Raw genomic sequence first — 14,491 nt, 5'->3', positions numbered from 1 at the left:
ATCTTATTTTATTTAACAATAAAATAAGTCTCATAATCTCATCAAATCATCAAAACACATCAAAATCGTCCAAATCATCTAAATCGTCATAAATCAACAAAATTCACACATATACTATATAAATATAATATAATCGTCTAAACTCGATTAAATAATTAATTAAACGAAAGTGGGCGTTACAGCTAGAGCTTACTTATCTCACCCTAGTCCCCATATTTTCTCTGATGTACCGTCTGGTTTGAACACTTTATTATTAAATGATATGAACTAGTTTTGTCTTTGCTCAAAAAGAAAAAGTATTACATTTTGAATGAGGTTGGTGGTACAACTTCACTTGAAATTTAGAATGAAATTACCTATAATTTATTGATTAAATGACGAAATTGTGAACTAGAACCCAAATCACATCTAGTATCATTGTGATCTAGAACCTAAATCACATCTAGTATGAGACAGAGGTCTAACCATATGCTTCAACCGCAATTCACTCATTTCTTCCCTCTCTAGCATACCTACGGTAGTAAATATAATTTATATGGCGGACTGAAGTTGGGCACCAAATTGTAAAATTCAAAAGTAGAGATCAAAATTATGTAAACAATATTTGAGAGACTAAAAACAAAAATTGAACCTTCGATTATAAGTAAATATAATACTTTTATTTTTAATATGGGGTTGATACATAATACAAACCATACAATAAAATAAACTAGCGGGTGGTAAATTGCAAGCAAGCATCCACCTCTGCTATCTAAACTGTCTCTTCCCTCTTCAAATTGAGAGCAAAACATATAATGCCTCATACCATAATTCAAATGACAGGGGCATCTTAAAATAAGCCCTTCTCATTTGCCTCTAAAACTCATCACTAATGACTCACTCCTATATATCAATATTATTAAATTTGATATTTTTCTATTATATACCCCAATTGTATCATACTACTACTAAGTATAACAAATTTATAGTAATTCCTTAATTTTGCCTACCCAACACACCTAATGACAAAATTATTATTTGTTTATATTATATCCTCAAGTGCAAATGTACCAGCACTAATGCACTGGATCATATCCGATCAGAATTGAAGGCCGGTGAAGGTTTGACCAAAGGACCATCCGGCAGGTACAACATTATTAGCTATGACGGTGCGACCGTCGCTAGAAGTGACTTTGAAGGAGAGACTTTGTCCATCAAGGTTAGAGTTGCTTTGCCAATTTTGGCCCCAATTTCTAGACATTGGTTGCCAATTAGTTTTTGAACCTTTAATGGAAACTGCTGTAACATCACCAGCTCCTCCAACGTTGGTAATTAGTACAAGGTTGAAGTATGAATGACCATTGATTGTGAATCTAATGCCTCCTTTCTTTTGGCAAGGGACCCTATACGTTATCAACAATTAATTAAATGAGAAACTTAAAAGAGAATCAATTAAAGTGGCAAGATAAGGTATAACAAGTTAAGGAGTGCCGTCACCATGCTAGTGGAATATATTCCTAGAATAAGAACATGTTAAATATATCTTGTTTTCTTGTAAAAAATAGAAATATATGTTATCTTTTAATATAAATATAAACAAGATTTTTTGGAAGATAAAAATGGAATTTGGGAATTCACTATTTTTTTTATATAATTACTCATATATCATTTTTTATAAACAAGATTTATTTTGGGGTATAACAAGTTAAGGTGTGCCGTCACCATGCCAGTGGAAAATATTCCTAGAATGAGAACATGTTAAATATAATGTTGTCTTCTTGTAAAAAATAGAAATATATGTATTTAAGCTTTTAATATAAATATAATCAAGAAAATTTTGGGGGATAAAAATGGAATTTGAGAATCCCCTAGCGGTTTGAGAATTGGATTTTATTTCTTATATATATATATATATATATATATATATATATATATATATATATATATATATATATAATTACACATATATTATTTTATTTTATAGAGAATTTTTTTTTTTTGAAAGATATTTTATAGAGAAAAATATTAAAACTTAAATTTTGAGCACGACCAACAAAATGCATTAAAACTTTCATAATTTGAAATTGAAAATCAAAGAAAAGATTTAGGGTTTCTTTAAGTTGATTGATTTAAATTTATTTATTGACATAAGTTTTGTAAGACTATTTAAAAGATTTTATGAAGACAACTTATGTTTTAAAGCTACCTCAACGACATATCACTGTTTAAATCATATATAGTTTTATTTTTTATGTTTAAGATAGGTTAGTAACCACAATTACTAACAAAAGTAATTAAACATTTGGTAAAATTAAGCGGTGTCGACAATTTCCTACTAAAATATTCCAAAACTACCTTGAAAATAAGAGAGAAAGAATAGGAATTTTTTTTTTAACAAGCAAAAATGAATCATATTAACACTGTTATAGCAGTTTCCTCAGCATAAGGTGTACCGAAAAGGCTTATACACAATAGGAAAAATTAAAATACCTTTTATAAGCAACAGGTACAATTCCAGCTTTGTATTGAGCAATTTGTTGAAAAACAGGTTGAGAGAGATCAAAATGATGAAGAGGAGGGTTACACCAACCACCTGCATTATTTGGAAGTGCATTGTTTGGAGGACAAAAATTTGTTGCAGTGACCACAATTGATTTTGGAAGACACCACTTTTGGTCATTAACACATTTTATCTCAAAACATGCTCCACAGCTTAATCCACTGTTGAATAGAGCAGTGCTTAAAGCAGCTGTGTTAGTCCCATACCCTTGGCTATACAAGTTCCCATATCCACATGCTCCACCTACAATAAACAATGAACACAAAATTATATAATTATAATATTTAAGGTTTTATATTATGACTGAAATCCAGTAATATTGTTACAGCAGGGTGTTGTAATGATTGATAGCCGTCCGATCACAATTATACGGTTGAGATTGTTTTAACTAAAGACACGATTTTTAATCTCAACCGTTCGATCTCAAACGGACGGCTGAGATTGAAAACTGCGTGCATTTGTTACAACAGCAAGACCTTGTCCATTTTGTGGTGCAATTGATTGTTGAACATTAGATTAAGAGAGTGAAATTTTCCCTCTTTAATTCTAATGGTCTACAACTTTGTGCACCATAAAACCTTTTGTACGTGGTGCAATTTTGAGACAAAAAATTAAAATATCATAGATCATTTCAATTCATAAAGAGGAGACCAATTTTGGTGTGGAAAAATATTTTTATGTTGCATAATTGTGAAGTGTTAATTACTCACCCATTGTGCCAGAGGCATCACCTCCTCCATAGAAGGTAGCATGAGCATTAATCCAACCATCATTGGATGCAAAGACACTTGATGCTAAATAGAGTAATCCAACAAAGAAAAGCACCAAAAGAGCCATCTTTTTGCTTTAGAAAGTGGTGAGTGTTGAGAAAAATTATAGTGTTAATTGAATCAATACCTCAATTGAGAGGCAATGAAAATATGAGTTGTGAGGAAAAGAAGATGAGAATGTAAGGAGAATAAATAGATGAATGTTGGGGAGAGGGACTTGGATAGTCTATGGTATTATGTTCACACGGTTACGCGTCAGAGAAGATTTCAATCGTTGATTTAAGATCATACTTTTTAAAATATATTGTTAATAATTTAATTTTAAAAGAATTTAACTATTGATTTAAGATCAGACGATTGAAATTAATAATTGGATGACCGATGTCATGATAGAGAATCAAAATCTGTGAGGGAACAAAGAGTATTGTTGCTTAATAAACCAACGTCATAACAAAAGAAGTGACACATGTGTGAAGTGTGGGGACCCAATACCGCCAAGTTCGGCAATTTCGTATTTTATGCAAAGCACAAAATGCTACTCGTAAACCATGTGCTTTTTATTATTATTTTTCTCTTGTAAACTTTGCTAAGAGATTGACACGTGTAGACATTCTAAACTCACGTTTGTATTTCTGTAGAGTTTTTTTTTTTACATATACTAAATCAACTCATTTCATTACTATCTCTCAAAAAAAAGAAACCTCATTTCATTACTAATATATTTCCTAATTAAGGGTGGGAATAGGTAGACTAAAATTAAAGCCTTTGACAAGTTAATAGTATTAGAAGTTGTGGTTGGGCCTAATACAATCCCATAAAACCGGCTTGTGAGGTGAGGATTGTCAAATTGTCAGACCAGCTCCTAACCGATGTGGGACTCTTAACACACCTCTCACGCTCAGGATTGCACATCTGAAGCGTGAACATAAATGGCAGGTGACCCAATAACGGAAACCTGATAACAGGTGGCCCAAAGAATCGTGAAGAGGCTCTGATACCATATTAGAAATCGTGGTTGGGCCTAACACAACCCCACAAAACCGGCTTGTGAGGTGAGGATTGCCCCCACTTATAAACAAATTGTCAGGCCAACTCCTAACCGATGTGAGACTCTTAACAAACATATCAGACTTAAGCTTTAGTTTCTTGAACTAGGTCTGACCTATTTAAGCAAAGCTCGGTTCGGCCCAACCCATTCTCACCCTTATTCTGAATAATAGGTGACATGTATGTTATGAATTTGGGAACTAACATTCGACAATGGCAACTTTACTGAGAAGTGAACATCATTGTTTAAATCTCTCATGATAAAACTCAACTTCCGATATTGTAAATTAAGTGAAGTTTTAAAATATTTAAGTCAGCTCCAAATTCAGAATTGGTACTAAATTTATTAGAGATGTTAACAAATAGGGAGTGGATCCTCTCCGATGGAGATCTCTCCTGTTTTCTGCTGTGGCCCATCATCCACCTTTAATTACACTCTCTCTCCCTTTTTAATAATACAACATATCGTCTCACCTATTTGATGGAGGGTCTCGATTACACATGAGAGAGAATTTCCTCCCCTTATTTACAATCAAGTTTAATATCAAATCAAATCATCACCTCCTTTGAGCCTCAAGTTTCAGTTTATGAGGTTGTGGTAATCCTTAAAACCTTGTCATTTTTTCTGCTATGAACTCGCATCCATCCCCTATGCTACTCATTCCTATGCCATAACAACTTTGTTCCTTGATGATTGTCGCATCCACATTACATTTGTCCTATAAAAAATAACGATAAAATATAATGGTTTGATTATGATTCTCAAGAGATCGATTTTGATGACATAAAATCACTAGTGTAAATCAGCGATACAAGACTTGTTATTAGAGATTTCTGACCTATTTTTGTGTAAAAGTGGTCTTAAATCTCTATAAAACAGGTCTTGTATCCCTGATTTACACATGTTAATCAATAAATGAACCATCCGTATTCGAGTTTAAACCCAAACATAAAAAAACAATTTTTTGGATTAGTTTGGATTTTTCTTTTTAACAAACGGATTAGCTTGGATTATTACACCTATTTACTTCCATTTATCATTTATTTTTTATATTTATAATTTATGCAAGTAAAAACTGTCCTTGCCACTTGCTCATGAAAATGAGTACCTTAAACTTAAATGCAATTTAACAATTAACAATAACTAGCTATCGAGCATCAACTAGTTCTGTTTTTCACATAATTCTCTGTTTCAGTCTTTTGTCATCACTAACTGAATTTGGTCAATTTGTTTACCAGTGTGTGTGAACATAGACCATTTTTTTAAGAAACATTGTATATTAACCTTTGAGGACTAAAACAGGTCGTCCGTACATGCATGTCAAAGTTTCTAGCAAATATTAAATTTCACGATTGTAACCTTTTCTAATATAATAATATTTTTAAGAATAATATAATAATATTTTTATTAACCAACTTTTTGAAAAGAATTACTAGAACTAGAACCGAAAAAACGACCATAACTCTTTCATTTTTAGAGAAAAATATTTTATTAACCTCGCAAACCAAAATAGACTATATTTTTTTTTTATAACTACTTCATCTGATCACTATTTTAAATAATTATTCATTTTTTAAAATGATTAATATTTGATGTATATGATTTATATATATATATATATATATATATATATATATATATATCATTTATTCAATAAATCTGAAAAAAGATAAATATTTGTTTACAATAATGACAAAAAACTCATCGTCTATACAAGACCACATATGGATTATTTATCGACAACTAATCTCTATTAATAATCTGATTGACATTGTAGTAGAGTCTTTCATATTCTCGAAACTTATCTGGCAGAAGCTTAATTTCTCGGACTCACATTCCTTCTCTATTAACTGCGCAAAAGATTGGATAAAAAACAACGTTGACAGCAACCGTTCAATCATCTTTCTGGCTTCTCTTTGGTGGATTTGGCTGCACCGCAACAACTTGTGCTTCAATAACGAGGTATGGTCTCTCACGCGTTTGAACATCAGCATCCATAACTCAGCCGAAACAATCAAAAAGAGTTTTCAGTCCGCTGTCATTGCTGCTGGTTCCGATCGCTGAATTTCATGGAATAACATAAATTATAATTGCCACATCCTCAATGTCGATGGCAGCTGTCTTGGCACTCCAATTCGTGCCAGTTATGGAGGTTTAATCCGCAACAGTGCATGGCTATTTCTAAAGGGGTTTTTCGGATTTATTCAAGCCTCAACCTGCATTCTTCAAGCTGAGCTCACCGCAATCCTTGAAGGACTTCGCCTGGCATTGAACATGGGAATTGAGGAGTTAGTCTGCTTCTCAGACTCTCAGCTTTCAGTAAATCTCTTTTCAGGAGACGTTTCTAAATACCATGTCTATGCGGTGATAATCCAAGATATCAAGGATATAATAGCTTCCCATAACTTCCGTATCTTTCACACTCTTAGAGAAGGAAACCATTGCGCAGATTTTTTAGCCAAGCTTGGAGCCTCGTCAAATGCAGCTCTCTTGGAGCACGAGGCCCCTCCTCTTGATCTGATCCGCAAGCTTAAAATTGATGCTATGGGAACCTGCTTCCTAAGAGCTTAATTTTCTATTTTACCCTTCTCTTTTTCTTTTCTGTTATTATTAGCTTTGTAACCAAAAAAAATTAATAGATCTTATTTCAGGAGCTGAATTTAAATAGATTTTATGAATGCATTTACATCAATTTTGATTACTTTTTTTTTACAAATAAATTTTGATTACATATAATTCTATTTCAAGGCAAAAGAGTGCTCCATGCACTTTCCTATGAGTGGTTGAAGGCAAAATTAGCCTCTCTTTTATTAAATTTTCATGGGTGGTGGCTTAGTCCATTAACTTTGTTGAGCACTAATTAGTTTGTTTCTCTCTGTTAGTTCTTTGGTGTTTTCGTTTTTATCTTGTAATTATTGTAATGACTCTTTTGTTCTTCCATGGTACATCTTGTGCTAGGAAGAACTCTTTATTTTGGTAATATATTCTATTTTAGCCACTTAAAAAAAATCCTATTATTATTATATTATTATTATTATTATGTTCGTGGAATTTTACCGGATGCTAGGAGAGTAAATTTGATTGTCAACAAAAAAAAAAAGTAAATTTGACTTGGGTATAAAACAAAGTAGTACACCAATTAATACCTTTCACCAAACATATTGCTCCGTCCAAAGCATATTCAAAGTTCAAAGATGAATTAATCGGTTTCGTATTTTTACTTTCACATGTATGTCACTAGCAAAGTTTGAATTTTCAAGTATTCATTGCACAGATAAAAGAAACAACAATAACCTCTTCATAACTCAATTAATCCATGTCGTAACTCGGTAGGTTCACCGATTTGACAAAATACGATGATAACTTTAGGGATAAAAAGAAAAAGCAAAAGAAAATAAAAAAAAATGCAGTGGTCAGAGCCAAGCCTAAACGACTTATGTCTTATGTCAAGTCAGACTTTAAGTAGGTTGGCCATAGAACCCTGGCGAGCAGTCAGACTTATTTTCACCTCTAACAAGGGTCATATCGAAGGTAATATATGATGGAAATAAGTAATAATAAAATAGTTAGGTTAAGTATAATTAATATAATCTCTTACTTAGGTTAAGTATAACGAGATGTGTTAACATTTATAAATAAGAGATATAGCGAGACGGATTAACGGTTATTCCTTTCTAAAAAAATAACATCTAATTAGGAACATAATTTTATTTTATTTTAGATAAATATTAAATGTAAAAGTGTGGAGGGAAAAATTAGGTTAAAATTAGGTTAAGTATAACGAGACGAGTTAACATTTATAAGTAAGAGATATAGCGAGACGGGTTAACGGTTATTCCTTTCCAAAAAAAAATAACATCTAATTAGGAACAAAATTTTATTTTACTTTAGATAAACATTAAATGCAAAAGTGTGGAGGGAAAAATTAGGTTAAGTATAGCGAGACGGGTTAACATTTATAAGTAAGAGATATAGTGAGACAGGTTAACATTTACCAAGAAGAGCAATATTAAACTCATGTAAACTCCTTACCCCCAATCCACCAACCCCCTTTCTCATGCAAATAGTATTCCAGTCTAGCCAAGAAATTTTTCTATGATCCTCACCTCCACCCCAAAAAAAATTAATTAAAAGAGATTCAATGGAGGAGATTATACCTGCGGTTGGTAGATGAGGCTCACAAGTTGAAAAAAGACTTGCTTTTGTTTAAAGTAGATTTCCAAAAAGCGTTTGATTCAGTTGATTGGGGTTATCTTGACGATGTTATAGGGAAAATGGCGTTTCCAGCTTTGTGGCGGAAGTGGATGAAGGAATGTGTTAGTACAAAAACTGCTTCGGTTCTGGTAAATGGCAGCCCTATACTGATTAGTTTCAAATGCAAAGGGGATTACGTCAAGGCGACCCACTCTCGCCTTTTCTTTTCCTTTTAGCAGCTGAAGGTTTGAATGTTTTAATGACTTCAGCGGTAAATTTCAATCTGTTTACTAGTTACTCTATAGGAACGCACACCCCCACTGTGCTCTCCCACTTGCAATTCACAGATGACACACTTCTGCTAGGTGTCAAGAGTTGGGCGAATGTTCGCGCTTTGAGGGCAATTTTGGTTATTTTTTAGAATATGTCTGGTTTGAAAGTAAACCACCACAAGAGCATGTTTGTTGGTATTAATATTGCTGAATCTTGGTTACATGAAGCCGCCTCTATTTTGTCTTGTAAAATTGGTAAAATTCCCTTTATTTACTTGGGGCTGCCCATTGGTGGAGATGCTAAACGCTTGATTTTTTGGGAACCAGTATTATAGCACTTAAAATCTAGACTGCCGGAATGGAAAAGTCGAAATTTGTCTTACGGTGCCCGCTTGATTCTCCTTAAGTCTGTCCTATCTTCATTGTATGTCTACGCTCTTTCTTTTTTCAAAGCTCCCGCAGGTATAATCTCCTCCATTGAATCTATTTTAATTAATTTTTTTTTTGGGTGGGGGTGAGGATCATAGAAAAATTGCTTGGGTAGACTGGAATACTATTTGCATGAGAAAGGGGGTTGGTGGATTGGGGGTAAGAAGTTTACATGAGTTTAATATTGCTCTTCTTGGTAAATGGTGTTGGAGGTGTTTAATGGACATGGAGGGTCTGTGGTTTAAGGTTTTGTCCTCTCGGTATGGGGAGCAGAGAGGTAGGTTGAGGGAGGGTGGCACGATAGGTTTAGCTTGGTGGAGGGAGAGAGCTAAAATTCAAAATGGAATAGGTGTGGAGGGTAGTAGTTGGTTCGAAGAAAGTATAACAAAACGTTTTGGTAATGGTTTGAATACTATTTTTTGGTCGGATTGCTAGGTGGGGACGGGGTTTGGGTGAATATGGGGAGGCTTGGAGGTTTAGGTAATGGTTTAAATACTTAGGTTTGGATGAATATGGTTTAGGTAATAGTTTAAATACTTAGATTTGGGCGAATATGGGGAGGCTTGGAGGTGGAGGCGTCGTTTGTTAGCTTGGAAGGAGGAGTTGGTGGTGGAGATCAGGAATTTGCTTACTAACATTTCTTTGCAGGATACTGAATTAGATGTTTGGCTTTGGCGGCCCAACATTAGTGATGGGTACACCAATCGTGGTGTGTATCAAATGCTCACGCGACAGGAGATTCACAACCACGACGTCGTTTCGGATTCTCCTTGGCATAGGAGTGCTCCTTTGAAAGTTTTTATTTGCGTGTGGTGTCTTCTCCTCAATAGATGTCCAACAAAGGATAACTTGGTGCGACAGGGTGTTATTTCTAATGATTCCCAATTATTTGTTACAAGATGTGGCCAAAATGAAACAATAGATCACTTGATCATTCATTGTCCTATTTTGGGTGATCTTTGGCAGCAAATTAAGACTTGGATTGGTCTGTTTTCTGTGGATCCTCAACAGGTTTCAGATCATTATTATCAGTTTGTTTATTCTTCAGGTGGTTATACTGCAAGAATGTCCTTTCTTAATTTTATAAGGCTTTGTGGTATTTGGGTTCTTTGAAATGAAAGAAACCAAAGATTGTTTGCCAACACAGCAAGAACAACAGAGCAATTACTTGAGAAGGTTAAGATTACATCTCTCAAATTGTTGAAAGCAAAAAATGTGTGTTTTCCATTTGGTTACCATATGTGGTGGCAGCGTCTCCTTGCTTGTTTCGGGATTGGTTGATTTATATTTTTTTCTTGCTGTCTTTTGTGGTTTTGATCAGAACTCTTTTGTAACCTTGTTTTGTTTCCTTTAGCACTCCTTGTGCTAGGGACCAACACCTTTTGTTAATAATCTCAATTGGACTTGTTAAAAAAAAGTGTGGAGGGAAAAATTAGATTAAGTATAGCGAGACGGATTAACATTTATAAGTAAGAGATATTACGAGACGGGTTAACGATTATTCCTTTCCAAAAAAAATAGCATCTAATTAGAAACATAATTTTATTTTACTTTAGATAAACATTAAATGCAAAAGTGTGAATGGAAAAATTAGATTAAGTGTAGCAAGATGGATTAACATTTATAAATAAAAGATTGCAAAAAAATAGCATCTAACTAGGAACATAAAAAATTAGTTCAAGCGACTGCTCTTAGCATTGCTCTTGATATATTAGGTATAGAAAAAGGAGGAAAGATGCGTGCAGAGATAAAATTGAAATCTGAAAAATTGTAATCAATCATAGTTGTTGTAGTGATAAGTTAAATGGTTCACTAATTGCTTTTTCAAGGATACTAACTATTAGGCGGCTAGTGTGTCATTCATTGGCCGATGGTCTTTGAAAGTTGATATGTGGCCTTTCAAATTCAAATTAAGTGGGAGCAATGCAATATAGAAACTTGTAATAGGCAGCTTGGAAACGGAAATGAGTGCAGAAGCTATTAAATGTCATATTTCATATATGTCTTAGATACTCTTTCCGTTTTAAAATATAAACAAAATTCATTTTTTAGGTTCATTCATTTAATGATGTATGTGGTTTATAATTAATGATGTATGTGGTTTTATTATAAACCACATACATCATTAAATGAATGAACCTAAAAAAAGAATTTTGCTTATATTTTGAAACGGAGGGAGTACATACTAAGGCAGACTACAACTGTTGTGGGAGGAAAATTTAAGATTTGAACCTAGAGTGATTATTAGGAAAAACACTAAGAAGAATTTAATGTTTGGATGACGGAGGGAAAATATTAGGTTAAAATTAGGGTATGATATTGCTTGACCAGACAAGCTGTATTAGAAAGATTATGTTTCTAATAAGATGCTATTTGTTTGGAAAGAAATAACCATTAACCCGTCTCGCTATTTCTCTTATATATAAATGTTAACTCGTCTCGCTATATTTAACCTAATTTTTTCCCACACACTTTTTGCATTTAATGTTTATCAAAAGTAAAATAAAATTATGTACCTAATTAGATGCTATTTTCTTAGAAGAGTAAATTCATTTATTTATAGTTTAAATGTCAATGATAATTAAATTTAAATATTTTGCTATCAATTTTATAATTTAAAGTATAAAATTAACTTTTAAATAACCATATTTTATTATCTTTAGTAATTTTTAACATATTTAAATTTTATTTTGAATTGTTTCATATTTTATAATAGGGTTTAAAACTATATGTTAATGAAATTGTGAAAAAAATAGCGAAAAAATATGTATTCAAATTTTGGTTATATTAAAATAGACCCGCAATACTATTTGTTTTCGAAGTGTGTTAGATTATTATTTTTTTGCTAGATTATTAGAAATAAAAAAAATTATTGAAGGAGTAAAGTGTAGATTTTAACATAAGAGAGGAGGGGAATGTAATTCAAGCTTCTCTTAGGGGAGGGGAATGTAATTCAAGCTTCTCTTAGGGGAGAGGAGTGAAAAGTTTTCTAATATGTTTTGAATAAGAGGGGAGGGGAGTGTATATTTTAACATAAGAGGGGAGAGAAATGTAATTCAAACATCTTTAAGGAGAGGGAAGTGTAATTTACTCCAAAAAAAAATCATTACGTGTTATTGGTAGGGGTTTAACGTTGTAATCTTAATAGACATAAATCTAGTCAATTAAGGCAGATAATTGTTAAATGATCATTAATATTTCTTTCAACAACAATCAAGCTTTATCTCATTAAGTTTGGGTACATGAATCAAACGATACCATAATGTTCTATAAAAAATCATGTCTTTCTTCAACTCATTTATCTATAGATCTTTCTTAATAGTTTCTCTTATAGTTTTTCTAGGTCTTCTCATACCTCTAGTGATTTGACTCACCTACATCTGATGTACTCTTCTTACTACATAATTCACATGTCTTCTCTCTACATACCCAAACCACCTAAGTCTAGTTTCTACCATCTTTTCTATTGTAGGTTCTACCCTAACTCTCTCTCTCTCTCTCTCTCTCTCTCTCTCATCTTGTATTATCTTACTACACATCCAATGCAACATCCTCATCTCTTCCACACTTAATTTATTTTCATTCTTGTTCTTTACCTTCCAACACTTTGTCTCGTACAACATCGCTGGTCTTACTGTTACCTTATAAAAATTATCGTTCAACTTGAGCGATACTTTCGAATCACATAAAACACCTGAGACATTCATTCATTTCAACCATTCAGTTTGAATCTTATGATTTATATCTCCATCAATTTCTCAATCATTTTGTACCATAGACCCGATATATTTAAACTTTGTAACTTGTAGTATGACGTCTTCAACTTCCTATTTAATTCCTCCCTCGAATTTTCAAGTAGGAGAATATCATACACAAAAAACATGCATCTGGGTGTCCGTTCTAGAATGTGTTTCGTAAACACATTCAAAACTAAAGTGAAAAGATAAGGGCTTACTGTTGAACCTTGCTACAAATCCTATTTTTATGGGGAATCGTCAGTGTCTCCATCACGTGTCCTCACATAAGTCGAAACATCGACTTATATATATCCTTGATAACTTAAATATAGACATTTCTAACATCTTTATTTTATAGGACTTTCCACAAAATTTCTCTAAACACTCTAACATATGCCTTCTCAAAATCAATAAAATCTAAATGCAAGTCCTTTTGATCCATTCCATTAGTATTTCTTTCATTAATGATAATTTCCTGCCCCCATTTTCAAACGAATAACAATTTTGATCGGCAAAGATATAAACAAACACAAATTAATTGAAAGATAAAGTGAACAAGAACAAAAATTCCAAAACAAATGAGCATCTAGCTTGTAATTATTAATCGGTGGAAGACAAAAAGAATTCTATATAAAGATTCTATATAATAACAATAGTAGATGTAGTTAATAAGGAAAAATGTGTTGCCTTGGTAGAGGAAAAATGTGACACATAAACATGTTGGGTTATTAACATAGAAGATAACTTAAATGTGGTGGGTCTATTAGAAGTGCACGTAGCAGAGTAAAAGTTAGTGTGGCAACGCAAACTTGGCTACTTAGAGCTAGCCCAGTGCCCAGATCATTACAATACAAACACAATCTGATGCGATTCAAAATTAAAATTGATAAAAAATAAAAAATAAAAAAAATTGGAGATGCGGGGTATCGATCCCCGTACCTCTCGCATGCTAAGCGAGCGCTCTACCATCTGAGCTACATCCCCATTTGCATATCAAACTCAATGGATATAATCATGGTTATACACAAAACTGAACACAAACCATATAAAAATAATTGTATGGCACAATTGTATGAATAAAATCTTCTCAAATTTGAAAAAAAAGGTACAAAGGTGGATATGCAGGAGAAATACATGATTATACACAACATTAAATATTACATGTTAGGTACACACATAAAATTAAAAAAAATTATAAAGAAAAGGATTAAAGTAATATTAATTGATGTGATTACTTTATTTATCTTTTACTTTTTTTATTTATATGTGTGCCTAAATTTTTTATCTAAATACTTGTACTTATATAAGACTATATCGATACGCATAATCACAGTGACCCAATATAATTTTACAAAAAATACATTATGTAGCTTTTAGAAAATTATGGTAGGTCAACGTAATTTTCACATACTCATCGTGATGGCAAACATAAGCTAAATGAATACGTTCACTTTAGCTTTTATACAAGAATTATAGCTTTTGTAAAAGAAAAGCATTCGTTG

General features: G+C 32.6%; 2 protein-coding genes and 1 non-coding gene across 3 annotated transcripts; 1 reads left to right on the top strand and 2 right to left on the bottom strand.

Annotated features, from left to right (window-relative positions):
* Positions 1-632: 632 nt before the first annotated feature.
* LOC25490403 (expansin-A15) lies at positions 633-3,497 on the bottom strand. Its single transcript, XM_013603826.3, has 3 exons — positions 3,250-3,497; positions 2,470-2,782; positions 633-1,382 (listed from the first exon to the last, which is right to left on the bottom strand). The coding sequence occupies exons 1-3, from the start codon at positions 3,374-3,376 to the stop codon at positions 1,079-1,081; spliced, it is 744 nt and encodes a 247-aa protein (XP_013459280.1). The 5' UTR covers positions 3,377-3,497; the 3' UTR covers positions 633-1,078.
* Positions 3,498-4,238: 741 nt separating this feature from the next.
* On the top strand, positions 4,239-6,928 carry LOC112420081 (uncharacterized). The gene is made up of 3 exons (XM_024778704.1): positions 4,239-4,245; positions 6,244-6,319; positions 6,475-6,928. Exons 1-3 carry the CDS (start codon positions 4,239-4,241, stop codon positions 6,926-6,928), a joined length of 537 nt encoding a protein of 178 aa, XP_024634472.1.
* A 6,972-nt stretch (positions 6,929-13,900) lies between these two features.
* TRNAA-AGC (transfer RNA alanine (anticodon AGC)) lies at positions 13,901-13,973 on the bottom strand. Its single transcript has one exon. It is a non-coding gene; the product is annotated as a tRNA-Ala (tRNA).
* Positions 13,974-14,491: the final 518 nt, after the last annotated feature.

The sequence above is a fragment of the Medicago truncatula genome, chromosome 3 (genome assembly GCF_003473485.1).
Source record: "Medicago truncatula cultivar Jemalong A17 chromosome 3, MtrunA17r5.0-ANR, whole genome shotgun sequence".
Lineage (NCBI taxonomy): Eukaryota > Viridiplantae > Streptophyta > Magnoliopsida > Fabales > Fabaceae > Medicago > Medicago truncatula.
The sequence above is the reverse complement of the archived record's forward strand: the minus strand, read 5'-3'. Positions and strand labels throughout refer to the sequence as shown.